The sequence below is a fragment of the Mustela putorius genome, unplaced genomic scaffold, assembly GCF_011764305.1.
Source record: "Mustela putorius furo isolate JIRA1106 unplaced genomic scaffold, ASM1176430v1.1 tig00000487_pilon_pilon_pilon, whole genome shotgun sequence".
Lineage (NCBI taxonomy): Eukaryota > Metazoa > Chordata > Mammalia > Carnivora > Mustelidae > Mustela > Mustela putorius.
In genome coordinates this window covers 1312866-1339211 of record NW_025421399.1, presented here as the reverse complement: position 1 = coordinate 1339211, position 26346 = coordinate 1312866, and the positions used below count along the sequence as shown (strand labels likewise).

The 26346-nt window shown below is 42.0% G+C and overlaps 1 protein-coding gene across 6 annotated transcripts in view; it reads right to left on the bottom strand.

Moving 5' to 3' along the window:
- ATP6V0A1 (ATPase H+ transporting V0 subunit a1) overlaps window positions 1-26346 on the bottom strand; it is a 65773-nt gene that overhangs the window by 25545 nt on the left and 13882 nt on the right. For 4 of the 6 annotated variants that reach the window (XM_013045938.2, XM_013045937.2, XM_004772684.3 and 1 more), the window contains exons 3-12: window positions 20420-20498; window positions 18141-18238; window positions 17286-17414; window positions 10211-10314; window positions 9752-9878; window positions 7840-7922; window positions 6069-6162; window positions 2613-2825; window positions 1312-1462; window positions 281-420 (exon numbers count right to left, since the gene is read on the bottom strand). In XM_013045938.2, coding sequence (XP_012901392.1) covers window positions 281-420; window positions 1312-1462; window positions 2613-2825; window positions 6069-6162; window positions 7840-7922; window positions 9752-9878; window positions 10211-10314; window positions 17286-17414; window positions 18141-18238; window positions 20420-20498 — 1218 coding nt within the window. The remainder of the gene's footprint in view (window positions 1-280; window positions 421-1311; window positions 1463-2612; window positions 2826-6068; window positions 6163-7839; window positions 7923-9751; window positions 9879-10210; window positions 10315-17285; window positions 17415-18140; window positions 18239-20419; window positions 20499-26346) is intronic. The other 2 variants (XM_004772685.3, XM_004772686.3) reach the window with 1 other exon arrangement.

The window sequence follows — 26346 nt, the reverse complement described above, 5'->3', positions numbered from 1 at the left end:
ATGTTACAGAGAATATATGACCCTTCTTCTCACACTAATCTACCCCACCCACCTTGGGTCAGAGAGCTTAGAGTAAAAGCCAAATACAGTGCTAACAAGAAATTACTTTCACAACACATGACCACTTTAGAGTTAAAATGAATATAACTTCTCTACTCCTGCAACGGCCTCTGTAACTTCTCTGTAAATGCATGGATAAAAGACTCCCAGATCATAATTTTATAATGAATGTTTGAGAGATGACAAAGTTTCAGTCCAACGCAGATGGAGCAAACATTACCTCATTCTCATTCTTCTGAGAGAGGATCCGGCTCTCCCTCAATACCATCCATACAGCAAAAAGGGTCATCAAAATACCATGGCCAAAGTCCCCAAACATCACAGCAAACAGGAAAGGGAAAGTGATGATGGTATATGGAGCTATAAAGAAACCAGAGGGAAAAAGCAAAGTACAGGAAACCGTGACCATCAGCAGCAGATCACATTCCTCCTCATACACTAAGATCAGTATAAGGGGACTTATTTTCTAGCTGTTGGTCAGACGGACTCCCAGAGAAAATCTTCCATGACAGGATCCCCACGTCCTCACAAAGCAGCTCTGATGGGATCCGGGTGACCATTAGCATTTTAAACAAAGAACACAGGAAGTGAAAGTTCTGTCCCTAGCCCTGGCAACAGTGTGGTTTGTTCTTTGATTCCCTTTCTCTAAGCCCAGAATGCTGCTCCTTTGACAGGCAAGCTTTCTTCTCTTGTGCAGCAACCATTTCTCAGCTGAATAAAGTTCCCAGGTAAGTGGGAGGAAGCCCAGAGCCCAGAGAAAAGCCAGTCCCGCAGACTTTAGCTAAAAACAAACTTTCAGACTTGTGACTTAATATATTACTCTGTTTTTGCTTTGTGAAATCTGTTTTGTGTCTAAAATGGTAGATAATTGCTATGTTTTCTCTAACCTGGAATAGGGAAGCCATTTAAAAATATCAGAAATCTCCGAACAAGCTTTTTGCTTAAAGCACTTCCTACAAATGGTATGCTAGAGAAAGTCAGGTGTTTCATAGTTGTGAGGGCACACAAAAGAATCCAATCCCCTGAGCTCACTCCTATAAAACCATGTCTCAAAGGAGAGCCGCCCAGTAATAAACTTCCCTCCCTGTGTCAAAATGGGCACCTCCTTACAGGAATTCCGTCAGGGCTGAGGTCTTGACTACATCGTTAGTTTTATGCCAGTTACTCAGGAACATTTGAAGAGAGGCATTAGAAGAAACAAACAAACAAACAAATAAAACCTCTAGAGGGAGAAGATTCAAGCTTTTTTACCTGGATTTATCTCTCGGTAAGTTCCAATTCCATAAGCATCGACTATGTTCTGAAAGCCATATGTGAACTTGTTTGTTTTGTTATAGGTTGGGGGTGTCTGATTTGTTTGCATCCTGTTCAGAATAGAGGGCACAGTGGAACCACTGTGTTCCTGGGAAATAGTAAACACATATATCAAAATTAGATCATATGTATTTATCAAAACTCATCAAACTACACATATAAAATAGGTGCTTTTTACGTTACGTTTATGTCGATCTTGCCCAGTCTTTAGAGAAATATGATCTAGGTATAAAATCTACAGTGAAAGATTTAAATTAAGTGTTACAAGGAATATCCTTATGTGAGAAAATTCAATTCTAAAATGTGCAACCAAAGAAAACATGGAACTTCCTTGTCTGGAGACATTCTCATGTGCCTTTCTAAGAGTATCGTTGTTCTGTCCTTTTATGGAGAAAGCAGCATTAAGAGTATTATTGTTCTGCCCTTTTATGGAGAAAGCAGTGTTATCTTCTTGAACTCTAACTACTAGACAGGACTGCCAGGGTTATTTCTCGGAGCAGTCTGATGGGAGCGCCTGGGTGGCTCAGTTGGTTAAGTGGCTGTCTTTGGCTCAGGTCATGATCTCAGAGTCCTGGGATCAACGACCCTGTACTGGGCTCCCTGCTCAGTGGGGTCTGCTTCTCCCTCTTCCTCTGCCCCTTCCTACCCCCTGCCACTTGTGCTCTGCCTTCCCTCTCTCTCAAGAAAACAGAATCTTAAAAAAAAAAAAAAAAAAGGAACCAGTCTGAGGAACAAAGAGAATGGATAAAGAAACTAACATTCTGGTCAGGAGCTATTCTGAAGAAGCATGAGTATATACCCAAGTCATTTCATCTTTTTTAAAAAAATATTTTAATATTTATATAATAATTTTGAGAGTGAGAGTGTGTGTGTGTATGTGTACATGACTAGAGGAGGAGGAGAGAGAGAATCCCAAGTAGACTCCACACTCAGCACGGAGCCCGATGTGGGGCTGGATCTCACAGCCCTGAGATCATCATGACTTGAGCTGAAATCAAGTCAGACACTCAGCCGACTGAGGACTGAGCCACCCAAAAGCCCAGTCATTTCATTTTTTTGAACTGCAGTTTCCACGTCTGGAAAACAAAGTTATACGAAATGTATTGTTAGGAGGCAAGAGGAGTACAAGATGAGTCTAAGAACTCTGAAAGTAGAAATGCCATAAAATGTCATCAATTAATGTTAGTATGGATGAGAACTGCTCCTCCCAGCTGCACTGCCAGCTGTGGCGGACTCACCGTGCCCCTTCTGAGCGCAAACTGGATGGAGTCGAGGTCAGTAACGGGGCACCAGACCTCTGCGATCAGACACTTCTGGGTCACGTCGATGTTGCACAGGTTCAGGGTGTGGTAAATGGCCTTCATCTTCCGCACTTTGATGAACCAGACTCGGATGTTCTTAGCAGCTGCCTGCAGGACCCTCTGGCGGTGATCCTCTGTTTGATTGAGAACCTTATGGGAGAGAAAGCAGCAAGGAGAGATCCTTCTACACCAGGCTTAGGTCTCAGCATATAAATGGCCAAGAGGCACAGCTTTCTGAGAAGAATTGCTAGGGATTTATTCTTCTTCTGACGAGAATGGCCTTTTTTCGGGGAGGATTATAGGGAATTAGAATTTTAGTTACTAATATTCATTTTCACTCAGCTTCAAGATAAAAAGAAACCTGAAGAGATAGTTTTTAGTTCCTCTATATTTATCTTCCCCCCAACTCCACAGCTTATCTGATCATTAAAGAGCAATGACTTTCCATGTAGAGTCTGTAACTCAGACTCAAAGACGTCAGCATTATAGGGCTGGGACTGGACAAAATCCACTATTAAAAACAGTAAGCTGCAGAATGCGCTGAACATAAGCCAGCACCGGGGAATGATGGGAAAGAGGCAGGGCTGAATGCCGCTGCCCGCCTATGCCAAGAGAGACTCCATGCCAGGGAACAAGGGACAGGAGACACTGCGGGGTCAGAAGGACTCAAACCCTTAGAAGATATTTAGACTGCCACATACCACTGTTATCGTGGGGCAGATAAATCTTTATCTTTCTGTCAGGCTTCTTGGGGGAAAAAAGACGTTTCAGTGGTGATCCTTTGGAAACCAGTACACATTGCCCTCAGGAGCAGGGGTACTTAACATTCTACTGGCTTATTTATCACCATTTACAATTTCAAAAGCAAGAGAGGGGCTAAGCCAAAGGGTAAGCAACCTGCCACTCACACTTCTGCATGAAAATTGACCTTAAATCTCCACATTTCTTTAAAATGCACAAGGCTGGGGTGCCTGGGTGGCTCAATGGGTTAACGCCTCTCCTTTTGGCTCAGGTCACGATCCCAGAGTCCTGGGATCGAGCCCCACATCAGGCTCTGTGCTCAGCGGAAAGCCTGCTTCCTCCTCTCTCTCTCTCTCTGCCTGCCTCTCTGCCTGCTTATAATCTGTCAAATAAATAAATAAAATCTTTTAAAAAAAATGCACAGGGCTCCATCATACCTGGTTCATCAAGTCAATTCAGAAAGAAGTAGTAACTACTTTCTGAAGGGTAATAGGTAGTGACTTCCATAAAAAAACACACATGCTAGAAAAACTCTTGTATCACTTGAGAAGGAACAAAGTTATTTTCACACCTTCTGACTGTTGACAATTTTACAACTACTATTCAAACTACAGGAAGGATGCTGGATAAACTTGTAAGCATTGCCCTATCTGCTTTTCTCTTTCCCCATCCCCCACACCCACTTTTTTTTTTTTTAAGATTCTATTTTTAAGTAATCTCCATACCCAACACGGGGCTCCAACTCACAGTCCCAAGATCAAGAGTTGCATGCTCTACTGACTGATAAGCCAGGCACCCCTCAATTCCCCCTTTTTTTTTTTAAGATTTTTATTTATTTATTTGACAGACAGAGATCACAAGTAGGCAAAGAGAGAGAGAGGAGGAAGCAGGCTCCCTGCTGAGCAGAGAGCCCGATGCGGGACTCAATCCCAGAACCCTAAGATCATGATCTGAGCCGAAGGCAGAGGCTTTAACCACCACCCAGGTGCCCCACTCTCTATTCCTTTTTAAAGTTTCAGTTCAGGGTGTCTGGGTGGCTCAGTGGTTGGGTGACTTCCTTTGGTTTAGGCATGATCTTGGAGTCCCAGGAATCAGTCCCACATGGGGCTCCCTGATCAGCGGGGAGACTGCTTCTCCCTCTAACCCTCCCCACCTCACGCGCTCTCTCTCTCAAATAAATAAATAAAATCTTTAAAAAAAAATAAAGTTTCAGTTCATACAGCTGGGTATTTCAAAGATCAAATTCTGCATATTGCCTGTGCCTTTTCAAAAACCTATGCATAAGTCAAGGAGGGGATAAGATAGCTCTAGAACCCAGAATGTACTAACTGGCCTATCACCGGCCAGCAGGTCTAAAAGTCTAAAAAACTGTCTTCCCTTGGTTAAACAGGTTAAGTGTATCTCAAAGGATATGGGAATAGGTTGTTGGTGGGTCACAGACCATGCAAGCTGGAGGGAAAGATGATAAAGGGAGTTGAAATAGGAGTTAGAACATATCTCTGACAATTCTGCCCCTGCTGGAAAGAACTGTCTTTGATATTAAGTACAGCGGGCCCCTATCTGTAGGGGACACCACCCAAGATCCCCAGTGGGTGCCTGAAACCGTTAATACTATCTAACTATTTATAGCACATTTTGTTCTACACACACATACCTATGACGAAGTTTAATTTAAAAAAATTACGCACAGTAAGAGATTAACAGCATTAATAATAGAACAGAATAATTAGAACAATATGTTACAATAAAAGTCATGCGAATGTGGTCTCTCTCTCTCAGTATCTTATTGTACCATACTCACCCTTCTGGTGAGGATGTGAGAGGACACAATGCCTAGGTGAGGGGATGGAGTGAGGATAATGGCGTAGGCTGCTACTAGCCTTCTGACGTCATCAGGGGGAGGATCATGTTTCAGACCTGCAGTCGACTGTGGGTAACTGACATCTCAGAAGGCAAAATCACAGAGAAGGGGGAGCAGGGACTGCTGTGCGTTTTAATGCTTCAAGAGGACAATCATCACATCCTTTCAACTGGGAACAAAGCTCCAACTGGCCATGCTTTCCCTCCATGGATGCCTCAATCAGGACTCCAACCTTAGGACCTCATGATAACCATGGAGTGTATAAACCACACTGGTGATGTCAGTCTCTTCTGGGGTACAAGACTTATGGTAGGCCTCTCTGGCTAGACCATGTGGTTAAGATCTGAGGTAACCAGAGTTACACACCAAGCTGTTAAGAGCTGCTACCTCTGGAGGGAGAGAGAGTGTGAGAGATGATGGAGGAACTGACTTTATGTGTACTTCTGTATTGCTTGATACTTTTTTCTCATCTAAGTATACTTTTTATTACCTCATAAAAAATACCTCAGACTCATAAGGAGGGGAAACTGAATACTCAAAGCAACAACAATTTCAGAGGTATAGCATTCCTGTCACGTTTGAGGATGATTAACACTGTCATGCTATTTTTAGCAATCATTCCCTGCAACTTTTCCCCAGCGCCCAACAGCACAAGTCACCCACGGACACTTCTGTTTTTGGCATCCTGGCTGCTATAGTTGTCTCATAAACTGTTAGTATTTCAAGGAAGGAGAACGGTCTTCGATTATGGTATTTCACACACAAACAAATTCCCTCCAGCCCTCTGGTACCATTTGGAGATCATCAATCCTGGTATTAACTCCAGAAGCCATTTCCTTCCGCTCCTGTGGTGTCTCAGGACAGGGATAGAGTGAGGCCCGGAACCTGGAACATACAGACACAGCCCCATGAAAAACCAAGTTTCTTTCTTTTTCTTTTTTTAAGGTTTTATTTATTTATTTGACAGACAGAGATCACAAGTAGGCAGAGAGGCAGGCAAAGAGTTGAGGAAACAGGCTCTCCACTGAGCAGAGAGACCGAAGTGGGGCTCGATCCCAGCATCCTGGGATCATGACCTGAGCTGAAGGCATTGGCTTTAACCCACTGAGCTACCCAGGCACCCTGAAAACCCAAGTTTCTTAATGTGTCCATTTTAAATAACCTCAGAAAGAAATCTCAGTGTACTAGAAGGACCAAAACAGAATTAGCTCAGACTGTCACGCTGATCATTAATAAATTCTAAGTGTCCTATAGACAGAGCAAGAACATCTGAACTACCCTTACATTTTCTGCAGCTATTGAATTCCCTTAAAGTGTTAAAAAGTCAGTAGTGAGGGGTGCCTGGGTGGCTCAGTGGGTTAAGCCTCTGCCTTCAGCTCAGGTCATGATCTCAGGGTCCTGGGATCGAGCCCCGCTTCGGACTCTCTGCTCAGCAGGGAGCCTGCTTCCTCCTCTCTCTCTGCCTGCCTCTCTGCCTACTTGTGATCTCTGTCAAAAAAAATAAATAAAAACTTGGGGCACCTGGGTGGCTCAGTGGGTTGAGCCGCTGCCTTCGGCTCAGGTCATGATCTCAGGGTCCTGGGGTCGAGTCCCGCATCGGGCTCTCTGCTCGGCGGGGAGCCTGCTTCCCCTCTCTCTCTCTGTCTGCCTCTCCATCTACTTGTGATTTCTCTCTATCAAATAAATAAATAAAATCTTTAAAATAAATAAATAAATAAAAACTTTAAAAAGTAAAAATTAAAAAAAAAAAACTCAGTAGTGCAAATCGTATTGTAAATTATTAGAAAAAAGTGGCAAGAAAAAGAGATCCTATGGGTAGAATTTCAGAAAAGTGTTAGGGCACAGTGCCTACAACACACTGCTGGGTACACAAACCCATTGTCCTAAAACAATGTAGCATTTGTTTTTGTTTTTTTTTTAAGATTTTATTTATTTATTTGACAGAGAGAGATCACAAGTAGGCAGAGAGGCAGGCAGAGAGAGAGGAAGGGAAGCAGGCTCCCTGCTGAGCAGAGAGCCCGATGCGGCACTCGATCCCAGCACCCCGAGATCATGACCTGAGCCGAAGGCAGCGGCTTAACCCACTGAGCCACCCAGGCGCCCACAACGTAGCATTTGTAAACCATGAGTCCTAAATACATTTTTTCAAAGAAAGGAAATTGTGGTTTTGACAGTACTTTTAAAAACGAACTTAGGTCATTTTTTTTTTTTTAAAGATTTTATTTATTTATCAGAGAGAGAGAGGGGGAGAGAGCGAGCACAGGCAGACAGAATGGCAGGCAGAGGCAGAGGGAGAAGCAGGCTCCCCGCCGAGCAAGGAGCCCGATGTGGGACTCGATCCCAGGACGCTGGGATCATGACCTGAGCCAAAGGCAGCTGCTTAACCAACTGAGCCACCCAGGCGTCCCAGGTCATTTTTAATTGTTTAAAATAGTCCTAATATAATTAAAAGATATTTGCACTGTGTCAAAGTAGACTAAAAGGGTTATTGCTTCACTCTTCTATATTCCATGGCTTAATAGGCAGCCTGGCTGCACCCTCTGGGAGGCGCATCTCTCTTACCCTTCGCAGATTTTCTTGACTCTGTTTTTCAGCTGATCGCCTTGGAAGAAGATGATGAATACGGACTTGTGCACGTGGTCACCCTGGGCCCCAAACCCAAAACAAAGAATTCAGATTTCTGGCCTGGAAGAGTTCTTAAATACCCTACTTGGTGCTACAGGAACAACAGGAATCCTTGAAGGATATGGCAACCCTGCACTGTTTAAGCTCTGTTACTAAAACATTTGCCCTGTGGTCTCCCATTCACACAAAAAAACCCTTCTGTATTTGTTTTTAAACTCAACCATGAGCTGAAATACAGATGCTAAGATGATTCTCCTTGTAGCACCATATAGCCCTTTTTACTAATTCAACCTCAGACCTTACAATGGCTGAGTAAGGACGAGGAGAGGAAAGGAAGCCATTCCTGTTTGTTCCACGCTTAGAAGTCCCCAGATAAAGGGGACTGAGGAACCATAAGGAAGTGAGGGTTTGGGGAGAATAGCGATATAGAATCTCATGCTTCATGCTAAGTTTGATCTAAGGGCCAGGGAGGAGGGCCATCTATTCCAAATACCAAGTTCACACGTGGAGTCTGACACAAGGACTGCAGAGCAAGGTCAGAAAATTAAGCATAACTGGGTGTTAACCAGTATTGTCTCTGGTTGCCTGTATTTTCTCATATTCCCAGAGTTCTTATAATAAATAACAAACAGACTTTAAAAGGATAAAAGGAGATGAGGAGTGAAGAAAATGAGGCAAAGAGTCTTAAATCCCGAAGTTCTCCAGGATGGAAAATAAACTGGAGCATGTGCCTTGTGTAGCCGCTCTGCTGTAGCTATCCAGACCCCTTTCCTCAACTTGTTGATAAAATAATGTTTCTGTTGCCCAGAAACTTGTCCGAATATTCCCGAGAACAGCTCCACATCAGGAGTCACTACAGACTGCAATGTCTCCACAACGCGAGGACAGCCTGCGGGGAGCCTGCCCAGCTCTGCTCCTCTGGGAGTTCCCTGAACCCTAAGTGTCACCACTCTCCTGTTCAGGAGGATAAATGGATAAAAGCCTCAGGTGCTCAGACCATTTCAGCTGCATGACCCACTCACTCTGAGAAGTCTCACAGTCCAACCTCTCTTTGTGGAGCAAAGGATACTCATTTAAGAAAATCCAAAGGATAACTTTCAACAGGAAAACAAAGCCCAGGCTTCCAAATAATACCAATACAAAAGTAAAGTAAATTTTTTTACAGAACATTTCACCTTCCTTGCTTGGGAACTTTGAAATCAGGATTCACCATACTTAGTGTATGTTGATGTTAAGAGCTCTGCCCCATTATGTCAAATGCTAAGATGTCAGCCATTCCTACTTTGCAAAGCACGAGGTAGGGAAGATCCTCTGATCCTGCACAATGTATTAGTTTTAAACCAAGTTTCTAAATCTCCCAACAAATAAGTAGACAAAAAAACCTTACCAAGTAAAACTTTCATCAACTTATAAAGGTCATAGTGGAGGAGGAACTGTCTCCTCTCCTTACACATTGAACTGGAACTGGAACTGGAAACTTGGAACTGGAAATTCAGATGTCACACTCTGAATTTTCATAGAAAGTTCATTAATTTTCTTTTAGCCTCTGATAAGTAACAAAGTATATAAAGCTGAAGTTTAAAATAAGGGGAGAATATACTTATAGTCCAAATAATACTGACACAGGTGAGGCTTGAAATGTCTATGCATCTGTCAGTACACATCAATGGCACACAGAGGGCGGAAGTTAAGAGGAAAAGAGCAATACTTCCTATTTGTAGATCCGGGCAGGGGGAAACTTAAGGGATCCTCTGTGGGAGGGTCAGACTCAGGGGGTACCATGCAGGGTTACTGTTCTGAGCTCCCTTTTACAAGACCTATGCCACGGGACACAATTTCCTTGTCTTACAGTCACAGGATCCTCCAAGGGGTTCTCGATTTCAGCCTGTCGCAGGAACACATTCCCCCGGCACACCCGCCAAAGCATGCGCTCAAAAGTAGGGATGCGCTCCCGGTTAATCACACCAGCCACGAAGCTGTGGGGAGAAGAGCCAGATGGGGAACTCTACTCCACGCCATGGGTTGGAAGGCTTTAAGACAAAGAAGGGAAGTGAGGGGAGAGGCGCAAACATGACAAACACACAGCTATGCAATGTTATGTCAAAAGAGCTCCCAAAGTCTTCTTCCCAAAACCAGGAGAGGGTCGATGGAACAGCTCAGGAACTGAATCCAAAGTGACATAGGAACACGTCTCAAGAAGTTCCGAAGAGAACACATCCTGGAAACAAGTGAATGCCCAGCCTCACTACTCTTTTGACAGCAAAAATGAATGTGACCCCGAGTTATGGAGGGTTGAAGCGCGACTTACCCAAGTCTTAAAGGTGTGCCTCTTCCCATCTCACTTGGCTCCAGGAGGGACGAGGACTCCTCCAGCAAGTCTGGATCCGCCATCTGCTGATGATGCAATTCAGCCTGAATTCACAAATCAATTAATATCTAATGAAAATAGTTAGTGGCATGCAGGGAACGAGGAACCAGGAGATAAGTTCCGAAAATAAAGACGGAAAAGAAAGAAACCACCAAAAGAGACAACATACCCACAAAAACAATAAGGGAAGAAAACAAAGGAAAGAAACAAGAGGAAAAGAAAGCTTAACTGCCCCAGTAAAGCGTCTGGGGAAATGGTTTTTGAAACAAGGAATAAAGGAAAAAACATTAAATAATGGTGACAATGTATAAATCTGTTATTTGGTGGAAACCATTTTTTTCTGTTTCCCTGAATGAGCCATGAAACTATCAGGAAATATGTGTGCATATGGATGGAAGCTGAAATGCTGCTGTTTTTAGCAAAACCAAAGCAATTGTGAAGATACTCGCAACATCAAATTTCCAGGCAGCTACAGACTAGAATTTTCCCTAGGTGGGAATGTGAAAGATGGAGACTCTCCTTCCAAGGAAGAAAGCAAGGCACAGCCACCATCCCGAGCACAGTGTTATCAGGAGAAAGGCAGAAGGGGCATTCTGGGTTTCCATGTTCTTCAAAATTCAGAACATGAGAGCTTTCAACATGGCCACTGTATAAATGCCCCAAGCCATGGGATTTAAAGAGTATTTCTTGGGACGCCTGGATGGCTCAGTAGATTAAGCCGCTGCCTTTGGCTCAGGTCATGATCCCAGAGTCCTGGGATCGAGTCCCGCATCAGGCTCCTTGCTCAGCAGGGAGCCTGCTTCTCTCTCCACCTATGCCTGCTTGTGCATGTTCTCTCTCTCTCTCTCTCTCTCTCTCTCTGACAAATAAATAAATAAATAAAATCGTACCAAAAAAAAAAAAAAGTAAATCATATTAAAAAAAAAAAAAGAGGGGCACTTGCGTGGCTCAGTCGGTTAGGCCTCTGCCTTTGGCTCTGGTCGTAGTCCCAGGGTGTTGGGTTCGAGCCCCACGTGGGGCTCTCTGCTCAGCGGGGAGCCTGCTTCCTCTCTCTCTGCCTGCCTCTCTGTCTACTTGTGATCTCTCTCTGTCCAATAAATAAATAAATAAATCTTTAAAAAAATAATTAAAAAAAAAAGAAAATAGTATTTCTTTCTCCACAAGCACAGTAGATGGGCAGGCCTAGGCCTCCACTGTATCAACAAAAGGAAGAAAAGATGAAAACCTCTCTGAGTGGCCTAGTTTCTGACCAGAAATCTAAGAATATTAAAAAGGTGATGTTAGGCTACATAGCTTAAGTGTCACTGAGAACAAAGTGGAACCCAATAATCTTAATCAAGTGAAGATAATGTAACCGATAATAAGCCAATATAGAGCATGTAGGATAGTTTAATTGTTCAGATTTAAAATGATTTCCACCATGACAGTTTATACAATGAAATGAAGGAGAGGGACCTTCTCAGATGGAGATCTATACTTCCTAGATGCTCTCTACCCAACGCATCCTACCACCTTTTATTCTTATCAGAAAGGAAAAGCTGCTCTAAAAAATAAAGGCCAATCAACGTCTCTATCACTTGATCTCCCCAACTTTAATATCCACACACTGCTTGTTTGACCAGACTAGAAATCAGTCAGAATAACCTTCCTTTTCAAAAGCAAAACTAAACAAAAAAATTAGGAGAATTTTTCTCTATCATTTTCAATCCAAACATCAATTCAACTCCCTTCTTGTTAACCCTGTGATCAAAAAATGTCACGGGGTGGGGCGCCTATGTGGCTCAATTGTTAAGTGTCTGCTTTCAGCTCAGGTCATGTCCTAGGATCCTGGGACCGATCCCCACATCAGGCTCCCTGCTTGACGGGGGGTTGGGGGGACTGCTTCTCCCTCTCCCACTCCCCCTGCTTGTGTTCCCTCTCTCGCTGTGTCTCCCTGTGTCAAATGAATGAATAAAATCTCAGAAAAAAAACAAACAAACCAAAAAACCTTAAAAATGTCACAAGGGAATCTCACCTGATAAGTGACAGGACCATAAAGGTAACGCCAAGGGTGGGGGAGGGGGACTTTAGGATTGAGTGTAAACCTGCGTATATAAACCAAATGATAAGGCTGAAAGCCTAAAAATAAATAAATAAATTTGGGGGGAAGTGAATTCTAAAAGTTGATGCAGGATCAACATTCAACCCTCCTTTCACTCCCCGACCCCCCGAAAAAAAAAGAAAAGGAAGGGCAGGCACTGATACATCAGAGGGCAGACAGATACTGTCCTCAGATGTTGAAAAAGTTTAAGATGAGGGGCGCCTGGTGGCTCAGTGGGTTAAGCCTCTGCCTTCCGCTCAGGTCATGATCCCAGGGTCCTGGGATCAAGCCCCACATTGGGCTCTCTGCTCTGCGGGGAGCCTGCTTCTCCTTCTCTCTCTGCCTGCCTCTCTGCCTACTTGTGATCACTCTCTCTCTGTCAAATAAATAAATAAAAATCTTAAAAAAAAATAAAATAAAAAATTAAAAAAAAAAGTTTTAAGATGAGATAATAGGGGCAACAGGTTTCCATTTCCTATCAAATGGAAGTTTAGCTTTTTCGTTTCTACTTAATATCAAATCAGCTGCAAGCCACAGGTAACTCATTTTAAGGATCTAGATGACTACCTCATGTCAACTTGTTCTAGAGATGTCCCTTGGCAGAAACCAGTGAAACTGACTGCTACCCACAAGACTTCTGCCTACTTCCTGCCACGGTTCATAAGACCTGGTTTTAGTAAATCCAAAAGATCAGGCACAGTGCAAGCCTACGTGCTGTACAGGGGACAACTGCTGGAGCAGCAAAACCAGACTACCCGATCATCTACTCCCACCCTGGGACTCTGTGGGCGTACACAATCCTCAGCAGAGTTCAAACTAAATGAAAACTTGCAATAAGATTCTAATTAATAATTTCACTACTTGCTACTTAAGAATCCTAAATCTTATGGGGCGCCTGAGTGGCTCAGCAGGTTAAGCTTCTGCCTTCCGCTCAGGTCATGATCTCAGGGTCCTGGGATCGAGCCCCATATCGGGCTCTCTGCTCAGCAGTGAGCCTGCTTCACTCTCTCTCTCTGCCTACTTGTGATCTCTTTCTCCGTTAAATAAATAAAATCTTAAAAAAAAAAATCCTAAACCTTAGAGAGGAAAGTCAAACATTTTTAAATGAAATAATTGTGCCTCATGGGGAACTAGGAGGACCAGAACTGCTCACTGAGGGCCTTTAAGACGATCTCTAAAACTGCATCATGGGGCATCTGAATCCTATTCTGGGTTCCCTAATAACAATAACAACGCTGCCAATGTGTGTCTGAATTACTTGCTATGCTCTCCGGTTCACCTTTCCCCCAGTCAGAACATGAAAACCATGCCCTGAAAGAGGAAGTGGCAGAATCTCAGCGGCATCCTGTCCATAGCACGTCCGGTTCGAGCTGCATTAATTAACAAGAGTAAACGCTTTTACTTCCAGCTACACTGCGAGAGAAACCACATTTCATCACTGAAGGTATTCACCCAAGCCCCAGAGGAGATGGCAGATGGCAAAGAAAAGTAAAGAAAAGCAGATGGATGGAAGACGCAGAAGGAAAGGAAGGCAGGGAGACCTGCATGCCATTAACCATTACTTTTCCAGTCTTCTTTACGCTCTCATATGTTAGGGTACTTATGGTAAAAGATGCAGAGAATGCTCTCCAGCTCTTACAGTTCTTCATAAGCAAGAAGACTGAGAAAAGGATAATCATTAACAAGTCATTTTAAATGCTCTGGATAAGAATGGCTAAGTTGAATTTGTAATCATCTTAAATCATAAGAATGCTCAATTTATGTTTACTCTTCCCCTTCCAGACATCTTGCCAATCATGACCGCTATGCCTAAAGATGGAAAGGACCATTTCCTGATTTAGCCATTTTCTGGTAACTCATTATTATAAATTACTGATCATGTTCACCAAATTTTATTTAAAAAAGAAGGGTTTGAACTGGTTGTGTTTTAGGTCATTTGCAAACATTATAATCTCAGGCATGGAAGACAATCTTGTGAAAAAAATTACATTTCCGAGATTTGAGGGTCCCAAGTTTCTTTATCTTTCGCATTATTTAAAGTGTGTGCTCACGTGCACAGATGCACTTACTCTGTGAGGACTCACTTCCTGTCAAGGTAGTGACACCTGATGCTGCTGTCTGGCAACAGTAGGGCAAGGGCCATTGAAAGGGACCTGGCTGAGCCTCTGAGTTAGTGACATGCCTCTGCAAGGCATGGACTCTGCACTCAAGAAGAAAGGCAGAGTAGCTGTTGCCAGAAGGCTCCCCACGCTATGGTGAGGGTTCTAGGAACAAGAGAGACTGATGACAAAAGCAGCCAAAGAATCTCTCACAGCCAAAGCCTCATGCTCAAAAGTACTTCAAGATTATTACCCACCCCCCACCCTGGGGTGCCTGGGTAGCTCAGTCAGTTGGGCACCTGCCTTTGGCTCAGGTCATGATCCCGGAATCCTGGGATCGAGCCCTGTATCGGGCTCCCTGCTCAGCAGGGAGTTCTGCTTCTCCCTCTGCCTGCTGATCCCCATGCTTGTGATCTCTCTCTCTCTCTCTCTCATTCTATCTCAAATAAAAAAAATCTTTAAAAAAAAAAAAAAAAGGTTATTCCCTGCCCCCACCAGAAAGTGTTTTGTGTAAGGGGGAAAACAACACACTATGGATCGGGCATGAAGGTCACGAAGACTTCCAGAGTGCCTTCTCAGCATGGGTGTTTCATGTTGAGATTTATTAATCACAAAGAAAATTCCTAAATCCAGAACGTGAGATTTTAAAACTGTGATCATGTTTCCAAGTGATTTCTCTTATTTTGTTTTTAGTATCTTGTTTTTAATTCCCTGTAAGGGAATCCACTTGTCAGTGTTTATTCAGATTTTCTCTCAGAATGCACTAGACAAGGAAACCTATTCCATTGCTTAAACTCAGGAGGTTATGAAAGACATCTGTATACATTTCAGCAACAACCCAGCAATAAACTAAGACTATATCAAAAGGGGAAGAAGGGGGGGTAGGGCAAAAGAATTAAGCCCCAAATGATGCTCAAAGTACCTGAGCTTTGATTCTGAGGCCAGCTAAAAATGGACCTGTGGGCAGCTTGGAAGGCTTAGAAGAGCACACATCTGGGAGCAGATGTCACCGTGTTCAGGCATGTTTCCTGATATGACTCAGCAGTGCATTCCGTGAGCACCGGGACCATGTCTTACTCATCTTGTGACTCACGAAGAGTAGGTGCTCATTAAAGCTCAGTGAGTTAATGAATATAAATACAGTAACAGTTCAGGTAGTGAGCAACTGGAATTCCAGATTATTTGTTCATTAAAACCACACGGCAAAAGTGTCCATGCCTGTTGCAAAAGACCTGAAACACTTGGAAAGAGTTCATCACACTGCCCCACACCCTCTAATGCAATGAGATATCGAGTACTAGTGAAAGAAGTTTCTGTCAGTCTCAAAATTCTCCACTCAGTCAGCAAACTGAATATTCACACCAAACCTCTCTTGGTACATAGCCAGATTCTGATTCTTGGGATGATCACGCAATTAAATTAATCTGAGCTTTTCCCTGTTCCCTTGCCCCAACGGATTTTTTTTAATTAGCGTGGCTTCACTGAATCAGTTCTTAGTTACTGAAGAATGTGTCACATCTTAGCTAACTTTCTGGAGCCAAGCGGTTCACAAACTAGTGTGCCTCAGAGTCACCTTGTGAAAACAGATTGCTGGGCCCCACCCGCAGAGTTTCAGATTCCCTGAGTCTGGAGTGAGGACTAGTAATGTGCATTCTGACAAGTTCCCGGGTGAGGCTCACGCTGCTGGTTACAGACCCCGTGCTCCAGTCTAGAGGGCTAGAGAGTTGGTCTTTCCCTAAAAGACAGATATTAAAAGTAGAACTGAGAATACATCACATGGGGCGGCTGGGTGGCTCAGTGGGTTAAGCTTCTGCCTTCAGCTCAGGTCGTGATCCCAGGATTTTGGGATGGAGTCCCACATCGGGCTCCCTGTTCAGCGGGGAGCCTGCTTCTCCCTCTCCCCACTGCTCGTGCACTCTCTCTCTTGCTCTCAAAGAAATAAGTAAAATCTTTAAAAAGAGAGAATACATCATGTGCTAACTAAAATGGGCCTTCTATTTTTAAAAAGCTTTGCCAAATTTGTCGTCATTGTTGAAGAATTTTATGGAAGGCACACTGAACAGTGGCTGGACCAACAGCTGAAGTATCTGGTATTACTAATCTGGTGGCCAAGACACCTGACCATAAAAAAGAGAATTACCAGTATCTTGGGCCACCCATAAAGCAAGACCCGGCTGAAAGTCCTCTCCAGGTGTAATTAGAAGGAAGCCCTCCTTTTAAAAAACCTACATTTTTAACGCAGGAATTGATTTACATTTTTCTCTATAAAGTAGTGCAATTGAGTCTCTGTGAAAACCCAGGAACTTCAAAACAGGCATCCTTCCAGTATTTCCATACAACATAAAGAAAAACTCTTGAAAAATTAAAATGTGATATGTGCTCTGTGGATAGTTACAAATATGCTCATGACTGATAAGCAAACATAGAGAAATAAAATAAAAATAAAAACTTGATGATAAAAAGTTCAGAGGTTAAAACTTCATTATAGTTTCATGTAGGACCGAATGTTTCTTGTTGCTTTAACTTTTACCTTAACCCTTTACTTACCTTAAAATGTAATGTAAAAATTTCAACTATGTATATACAACTACTTTAGGGTTCCTTTCCCCAGCTCGGGATGAAAAACTGCAGAAAATGCAAAAATATACAAAACCATGACTGGCTGTGTACTGCATGAAAAATGGAACATAATCTGATTATTTCTTCAACTAAAATGGTGCAAAGATGGTACTGCTTTCAAACTAGCAAATTAAAATAATTTCTGGCATAACAACATGACCCATTTGTGCGGGTGTGATATCAGCTGCTCAAATACTAAAAGAAACAATAGTCTGACCTCATCAAAAAACTGCTGAGTTTTGCGAAGTATAAACTTTAATTCAGTCAGTTCCAGGAAATTTCTCTTCAGAGCTTCCTGGTTTGTGTTGATCTCCTTCAGTTCATTTTCAATCTTCTCAAAATTGGCCTACAGGAAAAAAAAAAATCAAACTATTAACTTACACTAAGCTCAACATGCTTGTTCTGAAAGACAGATGAATTCATCCATCCCATAGAATTCTTGCAACCCTCATGGTTCAAACAAATTTTATACCTACCCAGCAAATATGTGATTTTGCCAAGACAATTTTCTTGATGAAAATTTTTTGCTTAGCATCTTCTGTCTTTATCTATAGGTTCTATTACACACTTGGTTGAATTTCTCAGGGGACTTTGGTTGGATAAAATAAATATGGAAAAGTATACTGCTGGGGTGCCTGGGTGGCTCAGTTGGTTGAGTGACTGCTTTCGGCTGGGATCGAGTCCCATATCGGGCTTCCTCTGCTTTGCAGGGAGCCTACTTCTCCCTCTCCCTCTGCCTGTCACTCCCCCTGCTTGTTCTCTCTCTGTCAAGTAAATAAATAAAATCTTAAAAAAAAAAAAGTCTACTGCTTATTCATTTAGTCTGTGAGATTAATCAAATGGTAATAAGTTGACATTAATCCAATAAGGTTTCAATAAGGCGATAAATGTTTATTTGGTAACGTGATATTGTTCAAGACAGTGCTCTATAATAAGTCTCCACAAGAAACTCATAAGCAAGAGACAATGTGGACAATGGCAGCAAGAATTCCTCTACTCTCCATTCACACAGGAAAATAATTTCTGCATTTAAGTAGAAAGAAACATATCTGGCTTCCTTAGAATTGTTTACCTCTAAGTCAATCATGTCCCGGGGGAAGGGCACCTCTGGGTTTTCACCAGTGTCCATAATTGGGATATTAGCTTTTCTTATCTCTTTCTCAACAAATCCTAAAACGACAGAATCAAAACATTCATGTAAAACATAGGCCTGGAATTGCCAATATTTGAGGAAAAAAATAAGAGCAAAAACCTGGCTAAAAAGAGCTTTGTTCTATAAAGATACTTTCATACGAAGGCAGCACAACATGTAAATTATTTTTCCTCCACGTTCCTTTTCTTTCACTGCACGCTCTCTAAATCACAGACTCCCCAGCGGCGCCTGGGTGGCTCAGTGGGTTAAAGCCTCTGCCTTTGGCTCAGGTCATGATCCCAGGGAGGGTCCTGGGCTCTCTGCTCAGCAGGAGCTTGCTTCCCCCGTCCCACCTCCCTCTCTGTCTACTCGTGATCCTTCAAATAAATAAATAAAATCTTTAAATCACAGACACCCCAAAGAGGATTATCATCCCACAACCATCTTCTTTCTCTCTCGTGATCTTAAATGCTCATCTGCGTCAGTTCTCCCCCCTGTGCAACCAGTACTCCGGAGTACGATGGTTCAATTTGTAGATACTGCTGTAGAGCAGAGCCACGGAAGGGCACAATTCAATAGAATATTTGACATTTAGCATACTAGTGAGACAACTCCAGATCAACAGTTTCATAAAATATGAAAACAATAATTATCGGTTTTAACAGAACAAAAAAACAAAAAGTGACATGGAGTAAGGCCCCAAAATACCAGAAAAGTGACAACTAGTGACTTTTTTTTAGGGCAGAGACCAAATTTACCCATCAGCTAGCTGAAAGCTGGCACAGGAGAGTAACAAGATCATTGGTTTGGGAGCCATTGAGAGCAATCGGGATTCAAATACTGATTCCAGCATAACTGGTTATGTTCTCGGGCAAGTCACTTAACCTCTCTGATCTTTGGTTTCCTCATTTATTTACTTGTTTATTTATTATTTATTTTTAAAGTAAATAAAAATAAACCCCAACGTGGGGCTCAAACTCATGACCCTGAGATCAAGAGTGAGATGTTCTACCAACTATGCCAGCCAGGTGCCCCAGCTTCCTCATTTATTAAATGAGGTTAACAACCACCTGAAGGATGAAATAAAGTCTATGAACACCCCAACTCTCCACAGGACTCTTAAGTGTGTTAGTTTCTTCCCTCATAGAAAGGCTATATTGACATCTTAGATAGTGGGGCATCTCGATGGTTTAGTCGGTGGAGCATGCAACTCTTGATTTCAGAGCTGTGGGTTTAAGCCCCATGCTGGATATAGAAATTGCTTAAAAATAAGATCTTTAGGGGTGCCTGGGTGGCTCAGTGAGTTAGAGCCTCTACCTTCAGCTCAGGTCATGATCCCAGGGTCCTGGGATCGAGTCTCTGCTCAGCAGGGAGCTGGCTTTGCTTCCTCTCTCTCTGCCTGCCTCTCTGTCTACTTGATATCTCTGTCAAATAAATAAATAAAATCTTAAAAAAAAAATTTTTTTTTAATAAATAATTATTGGGGCATCTGGATGGCTCAGATCATTAAGCATCTGCTTTCGGCTCAGGTCATGATTTCCAGGTCCTGGGATCAAGGCCCATGATGGGTTCCCTGATCACCAGGAGTCTGCTTCTGCTTTCCCTCTCCCTCTGCCTTTCCCTCTGCTGTGCTCTGTCTCTTTCTCTCTCTCTCTCATAAATGAATAAAAATATATTTTTTTAATATTTTATTTATTTCACAGAGAGAGAGAGATTACAAGTAGGCAGAGAGGCAGACAGAGAGAGCCCTATGCGGGGCTCGATCCCAAGACCCTGATATCATGACCTGAGCCGAAGGCAAAGGCTTAACCCACTGAGCCACCCAGGCACCCCAATGAATAAAAATCTTTAAACAAATAAAATAAAAAATTATTTAATAAAATAAGATGGGGGTCTGTGCCCTGCTTCTCATAATTCTATAATGCAGTACTGGTATAAAAACCTTCCTACACACACACACAAAAATAATAATAATAACCATTATGTTCAGTTTTCAGCCTTGTCATATCAAACAAGGTTTCCATTAAGCACCACCTACACCCAATACCATAAAATCTACTTGTACACAAGAAATCCATCTTAATATCAGGATCGTAAGACTATTCTTTCTTTCTTTTTCTTCTGTAGGATTTTCTTCTTTTGTTAAGAGGACTAGTGTCTCTAGTTTAAGACAAATGATTCGTTACAGGAATATAATATGGAACCAAAAATGCACATACGAAGCTTTCGATCCATTTCTTCGCATCTTCTAACTTCATTCACAAATTTCCGCTGGAAAACATTCACATCTGGATTTAACTGCAAAATAAGAACACAATACCACATATTTAAATGCTGCATCTATTTTCTGTTTCACAAGCAACACTCTGCAAAGCGAAAATCTAACGTGTCAGTGCATGATGCAACACTAACAAAAATGGCCTACCGATTACATAAACTGTTTTGAGGCCAATCACAACAACTGAAGGCAAAAAACCCTCCTGCACCATAGCACCATATTACTAGAATGGAGGCAAATTAGAGAAAACAATACAGTACAAATGGTCTTCCCAGGCCAAGGTCTCAGTAAGCTCCCCCAACCAAAAATTTGAGCAATGGCTGTAAGAGAAGCTCTGCCAGGTTTTCCTTCTCTTCATCCCCATCAGAAGACACAAAAAGCAAACTTCTCTTATTCTTCCAGAGTCTTCACTTCCTAGGGATAGGCTGGTTTTTTAGTCATACATCACAAGTAATTTTCAAAGCAATGTGACATTCTGGGAAATAAAACAAAAATAAAACTTCCTACTTACTAAAAAGCCTGCAGTCTAATAAAGAAAAAGGATGAAGACAACCAGTAACATACCACGTGATAAACTTTTTTTTTTTTAAGGATTTTATTTATTTATTTGACATCCTGAGATCACAAGTAGGCAGAGAGGCGGGGGGGGGGCGGGGGCAGGGGGTAAGCAGGCTTCCTGCTGAGCAGGGAGCACGATGTGGGGCTTGATCCCAGGACCCTGAGAGCATGACCTGAGCTGAAGGCAGAGTCTTAACCCACAGAGCCTCCCAGGTGTCCCCCATGTGATAAACTCTGTAAAAGTAATACAGATAAGGGGCACCTGGGTGGCTCAGTCTGTTAAGGATCTGACTCTTGGTTTCGGGTCAGGTCGTGATCAGGTCAGGCTTTGCACTTAGCATGGAGTCTGCTTAAAATTCTCCCACTCCAGGCCTCCTGGGTGGCTTGGTTAAGCATTTGCCTTTGGCTCAGGTCATGATCTCAGCCTGGCATCGAGCCCCGTATCGAGCTCTGGGGGTAAGGGGTGGGTCTGCCTCTCCTTCTTCCTCTGCACCCTCCACCACCTGTGCCTCTCTCTCACTCTCTCTCTCTTTGTCTCAAATAAATAAATAAAACCTTTAAATAAAAAAATAAAAAAGAATTTTATTTTATTTTATTTATTTATTTTTTTAAAGATTTTATTTATTTATTTGACAGAGAGAGATCATAAGTAGGCAGTGAGGCAGGCAGAGAGAGAGAAGAGGAGGAAGCAGACTCCCTGCTGAGCAGAGAGCCCGATGCGGGACTCGATCCCAGGACCCTGAGATCATGACCTGAGCTGAAGGCAGCAGCTTAACCCACTGAGCCACCCAGGCGCCCAAAATAAAAAGAATTTTAAAAAAAGATTTCTCACCCCTTTCCCTTTGCCTCTTCCCCCTGCACATGCACACACTCTCTCTAAAACAAATAAATCAAATTTAATTTAAAAATGAGCTTAGAAGTAATAAAAAAATTTAAAAATAAAAAGCAATACAGGGGCGCCTGGTTGGCTCAGTGGGTTGAGCCACTGCCTTCGGCTCGGGTCGTGATCTCAGGGTCCTGGGATCGAGTCCCGCATTGGGCTCTCTGCTTGGCGGGGAGCCTGCTTCCCTCTCTCTCTCTGCCTGCCTCTCTGTCTACTTGTGATCTCTCTCTGTCAAATAAATAAATAAAATCTTAAAAAAAAAAAAAAGCAATACAAATAATGAGCTATGGCTACTCACTCAACATTTATGGAGCACCAACTATGTGCCAGGCACTATAACAGACACCAGTGTAAATACCAAAGAGTATGCCCCAGCTTTGAGGAGTTATCAGACCCATGGATGAGACAGACACAAACTAATAAATACAATTTGTTGTGATAAATACTATTTTTTAAAAAGTAAATATTGTCATTTTCTTATACATTTAAACATACACCTACCTACCTCATGACTAAGCATTCCACTACTAGGTATTTGCTTAAGAGAAATGAAACCTGTCTCCAGAGACTTGTACAAGAATGTTTACAGCAGCTTTAACCACAAATATGGCACTGTTCCAAATATCCAACAACAGGAGAACAGATAAAGAGATTGTGGTATATTCATGCAACAGAATACTACTCTGTAATAAAAAGAGAATCAACTATAGATACACATAAAAACAGACACATCTCAACACTAGCTTGAGTTAACAAAGTCAGACATAAGCCTTTGCAATGCATGATTCTATTTATACAAGTTCAAGAAAGGCAAAACTAATCTATGATGGTAGGAATCAAACTAGTGGAGAATGACCAGAAATAGGCAGAAAATACTTTTCTGGGCTGATGCAAATATTCTATATCTTGACTGGAGTGGTGTTTGCAGAGGTAAAAAATTTACCAAATCATCAAATTGTACTCTTAGGGTCTATGCATCTCAGTGAATATAAATTTTACATCCAAAAAAAAAAAAGTGGGGGGAGAAAAGGAAAGAAAAGAAAAGGGAAAAAAATGAAAGAACGAAAGAAAGAAATGAAAATATACAGGAATTACTATAAGAAAAAAATGAGTAAGTCAAAAAAATGTGTAAAGGAAACACTTGAGGTGGGACTCTGGGAGATGAGGCAGAGTTCACCAAGCAGAAATAGGCAGAATGAAGCAGAAAGACTAAGACAAGTGACTCAGAGACATAAATAAGTTGTATATTCAGAGAAGGGGAAGAATTTTTCCACAGGCAGAATGGAATCAAATAATCCCATTTCTTAGAAACACTTTTTAAAGATTTACTTTTTAAAATAATACTGTATATGCAGAATAAATTGTAAGAGGGATAGACTGATAAATGGAGAAACCAGTAAGGACATCATCAGTATTATATTAATATTAGAGAGAATCTAAGGCAAAAAGCATTATTAGAGATTATAAGAATAACTATAAACAATTTCCCAGAAGATGTAATAATCCTAAACTTGGATGTCTCTAAGAAAATGTTTGCTTTTTTCACTGAGCAGGCAGTATCTTGGCCTTCCATTCATAAATTTCCACTTCAATAAACATGAAACTAAGGTGAAAGGAGCCACAAAAGACTCCTGATAACTCTACTGGTTTCCTTATCTGTAGGCAAAGTTCAACTGCAACCAGTGTCAGATAAGACGTTTCAAAATATCTGGGCAAGGCATCCTCAAGATATTTCCAACAGAGATTAACAGAACCACAAGGAGACAACTGACAATCTGTCTATGTAGTGGAAATTTTTAAATACAATTTTAAATTATTAATTCAAAAAGTCTACCAAATAATAAGGACAGAAAAAATGTGAACAACCTAATCAATGAGCTTAATCTAAAACATACACACACATATTTTTCTTATCCCAGTATCTAATAGTTCTCTAGGAATTCATTATGAAAACTGAGCACAACAGGTCATACAGCAGATCTCAGTAAAGAACTTTGCTATACAGATAATGTTCTATGACAACGTAATTAAGTTAAAAATCAAAATCAGGGGGCGCCTGGGTGGCTCAGTGGGTTAAGCCGCTGCCTTCGGCTCAGGTCATGGTCTTAGGGTCCTGGGATCGAGTCCCGCATCGGGCTCTCTGCTCAGCGGGGAGCCTGCTTCCTCCCCCCTCTCTCTCTGCCTACTTGTGATATATCTGTCAAATAAATAAATAAAAATCTTAAAAAAAAAAATCCGAATCAAGGGGCACATGGGTGGCTCAGTTGCTTAAGCATCCAACTATTGGTTTCAGCTCAGTTCATGATCTCAGCATGAGATGGAGCCCCATCTGTCTTCTGCTCAGTGGGGAGTCTGCTTGAAGATTCTCTCCCTCTGCCCCTTCCCCCACTAGCATAAACACACACTCAGTTGAGTGGCCAAATCTTGGTTTCAGCTCAGGTCACAATCTCAAGGATCACGAGATCGAGCTCCACATGGGGCTCTGCACTACTTAAAAGGACTCTCTCTCCTAGGCTCAGGTTGTGATCTCAGGGTTGAGATCAAGCCCTACAATGGACTCCACACTTAGTGCAGAGTCTGCTTGGGATTCTTTCTCTCCCGCTGCCCCTTTCCCCCACACATACTCTCCCACTCTTTCTCTTTCTAAAATAAATAAAGTCTTTTTTAAAAAAAGGCTTTCTCGGGACGCCTGGGTGGCTCAGTTGGTTAAAAAAAGGCTTTCTCTCCCTCTCCCTCTGCCCCTATCCTCCTGGCTCTACACACAGACTCTCTCTCTCTCTAATAGATTAATTTAAAACAACAACAACAACAGCAACCTAAAGGACATATTTGGAAATTCTAAAATAGTACTGAATAATTCATGGCTCAAAGAAGAAATCATGGGGCGCCTGGGTGGCTCAGTCAGTTAAGTATCTGCTTTCCGCTCAGGTCATGATCCTAGGATCCTGGGATCGAGCTCGCATTGGGCTCCCTGTTCAGCGGGGAGCCTGCTTCTCCCTCTCCTACTTCCCCTGCTTGTATTCTCTTTCTCTCTGCCGAAGAAATAAATAAAATCTTAAAAAATAAATAAATAAAAAGACAAAATAAACAAAATTCTGTTAGGCTGAGGGAAGTCATAAATAAATGTAAGAATCTAAAAAGACAACTATAGTGCTTGCTTTAGCAGCATGTATGCTAAAAAAAAAATTAAATTAAGTTAAAAAAATAATAAAGGAATTATACAAAGATTAGCACAGCCCCTGCACAACGAATGTACACAAAATCCTGAAGTGTTCTGTACAACAAAATAATAAATAGGCAATTATAAATGAATAATACTAAAATGAGTGTTAGGCCAATAACTGCTCAGACAGTTTAGATTAAAACAATTTTCTAGAAAAATACAGCTTATCAAAACTGAAAAGAAAGAAAAAAAAACCAGAATAAGCCTATAATCAGTAAAGAAATTTCAATGGTTAAAATATATCCATCTAAAAATACCATGCCTAAATCCATCAAAATCCTAGAGGAGAACACAGGCAGCAACCTCTGTGACCTCGGCTGCAGCAACTTCTTGGTAGACACATCTCTCCACAGGCAAAAGAAATGAAGGGAAAAATGAACTACTGGGACTTCATCAAAATAAAAATCTTTCACACAACAGAGGAAACAGTAAAAAACAAAAACAAAACAAAAGACAACCGACAGAATGGGAGAACATATTTGCAAATGACGTATCAGACAAAGGGTTAGTTTCCAAAATCTATAAAGAACTCATCAAACTGAACACCCAAAGGACAAATACTCTAATCAAGAAATGGGCAGAAGTCATGAACAGTCATTTCTCCAAAGACGACATGCAAATGGCCAACAGACACAGAAAAAAATGCTCAAAATTACTTGGCATCAGGGAAATACAAATCGAAACCACAATGAGATACCACCTCACACCAGTCAGAATGGCTAAAATTAACAAGTAGGAAATGACAGATGTTGGCAAGGATACAGAGAAAGGGGAACCCTCCTACACTGTTGGCAGGAATGCAAGCTGGTGCGGACACTCTGGTAAACAGTATGGAGGTTCCTTAAAAAGAAAATAGAGCTGGGACGCCTGGGTGGCTCAGTTGGTTGAGCAGCTGCCTTCGGCTCAGGTCATGATCCCAGCATCCTGGGATCGAGTACCACGTCGGGCTCCTTGCTCGGCAGGGAGCCTGCTCCCTCGGCCTCTGCCTGCCATTCTGTCTGCCTGTGCTCACTCTCTCTCCCTCTCTCTCTGAAGAATAAATAAAATCTTAAAAAAAAAAAAAAAAAAATAGAGCTATCCTATGACCCAGCACACTACTGGGTATTTACCCCAAAGATACAAATGTAGTGATCTGAAGGAATACCTGCACCCCAATGTTTATAGCAACAATGTCCACAATAGCCAAAGTACAGAAAGAGTCCAG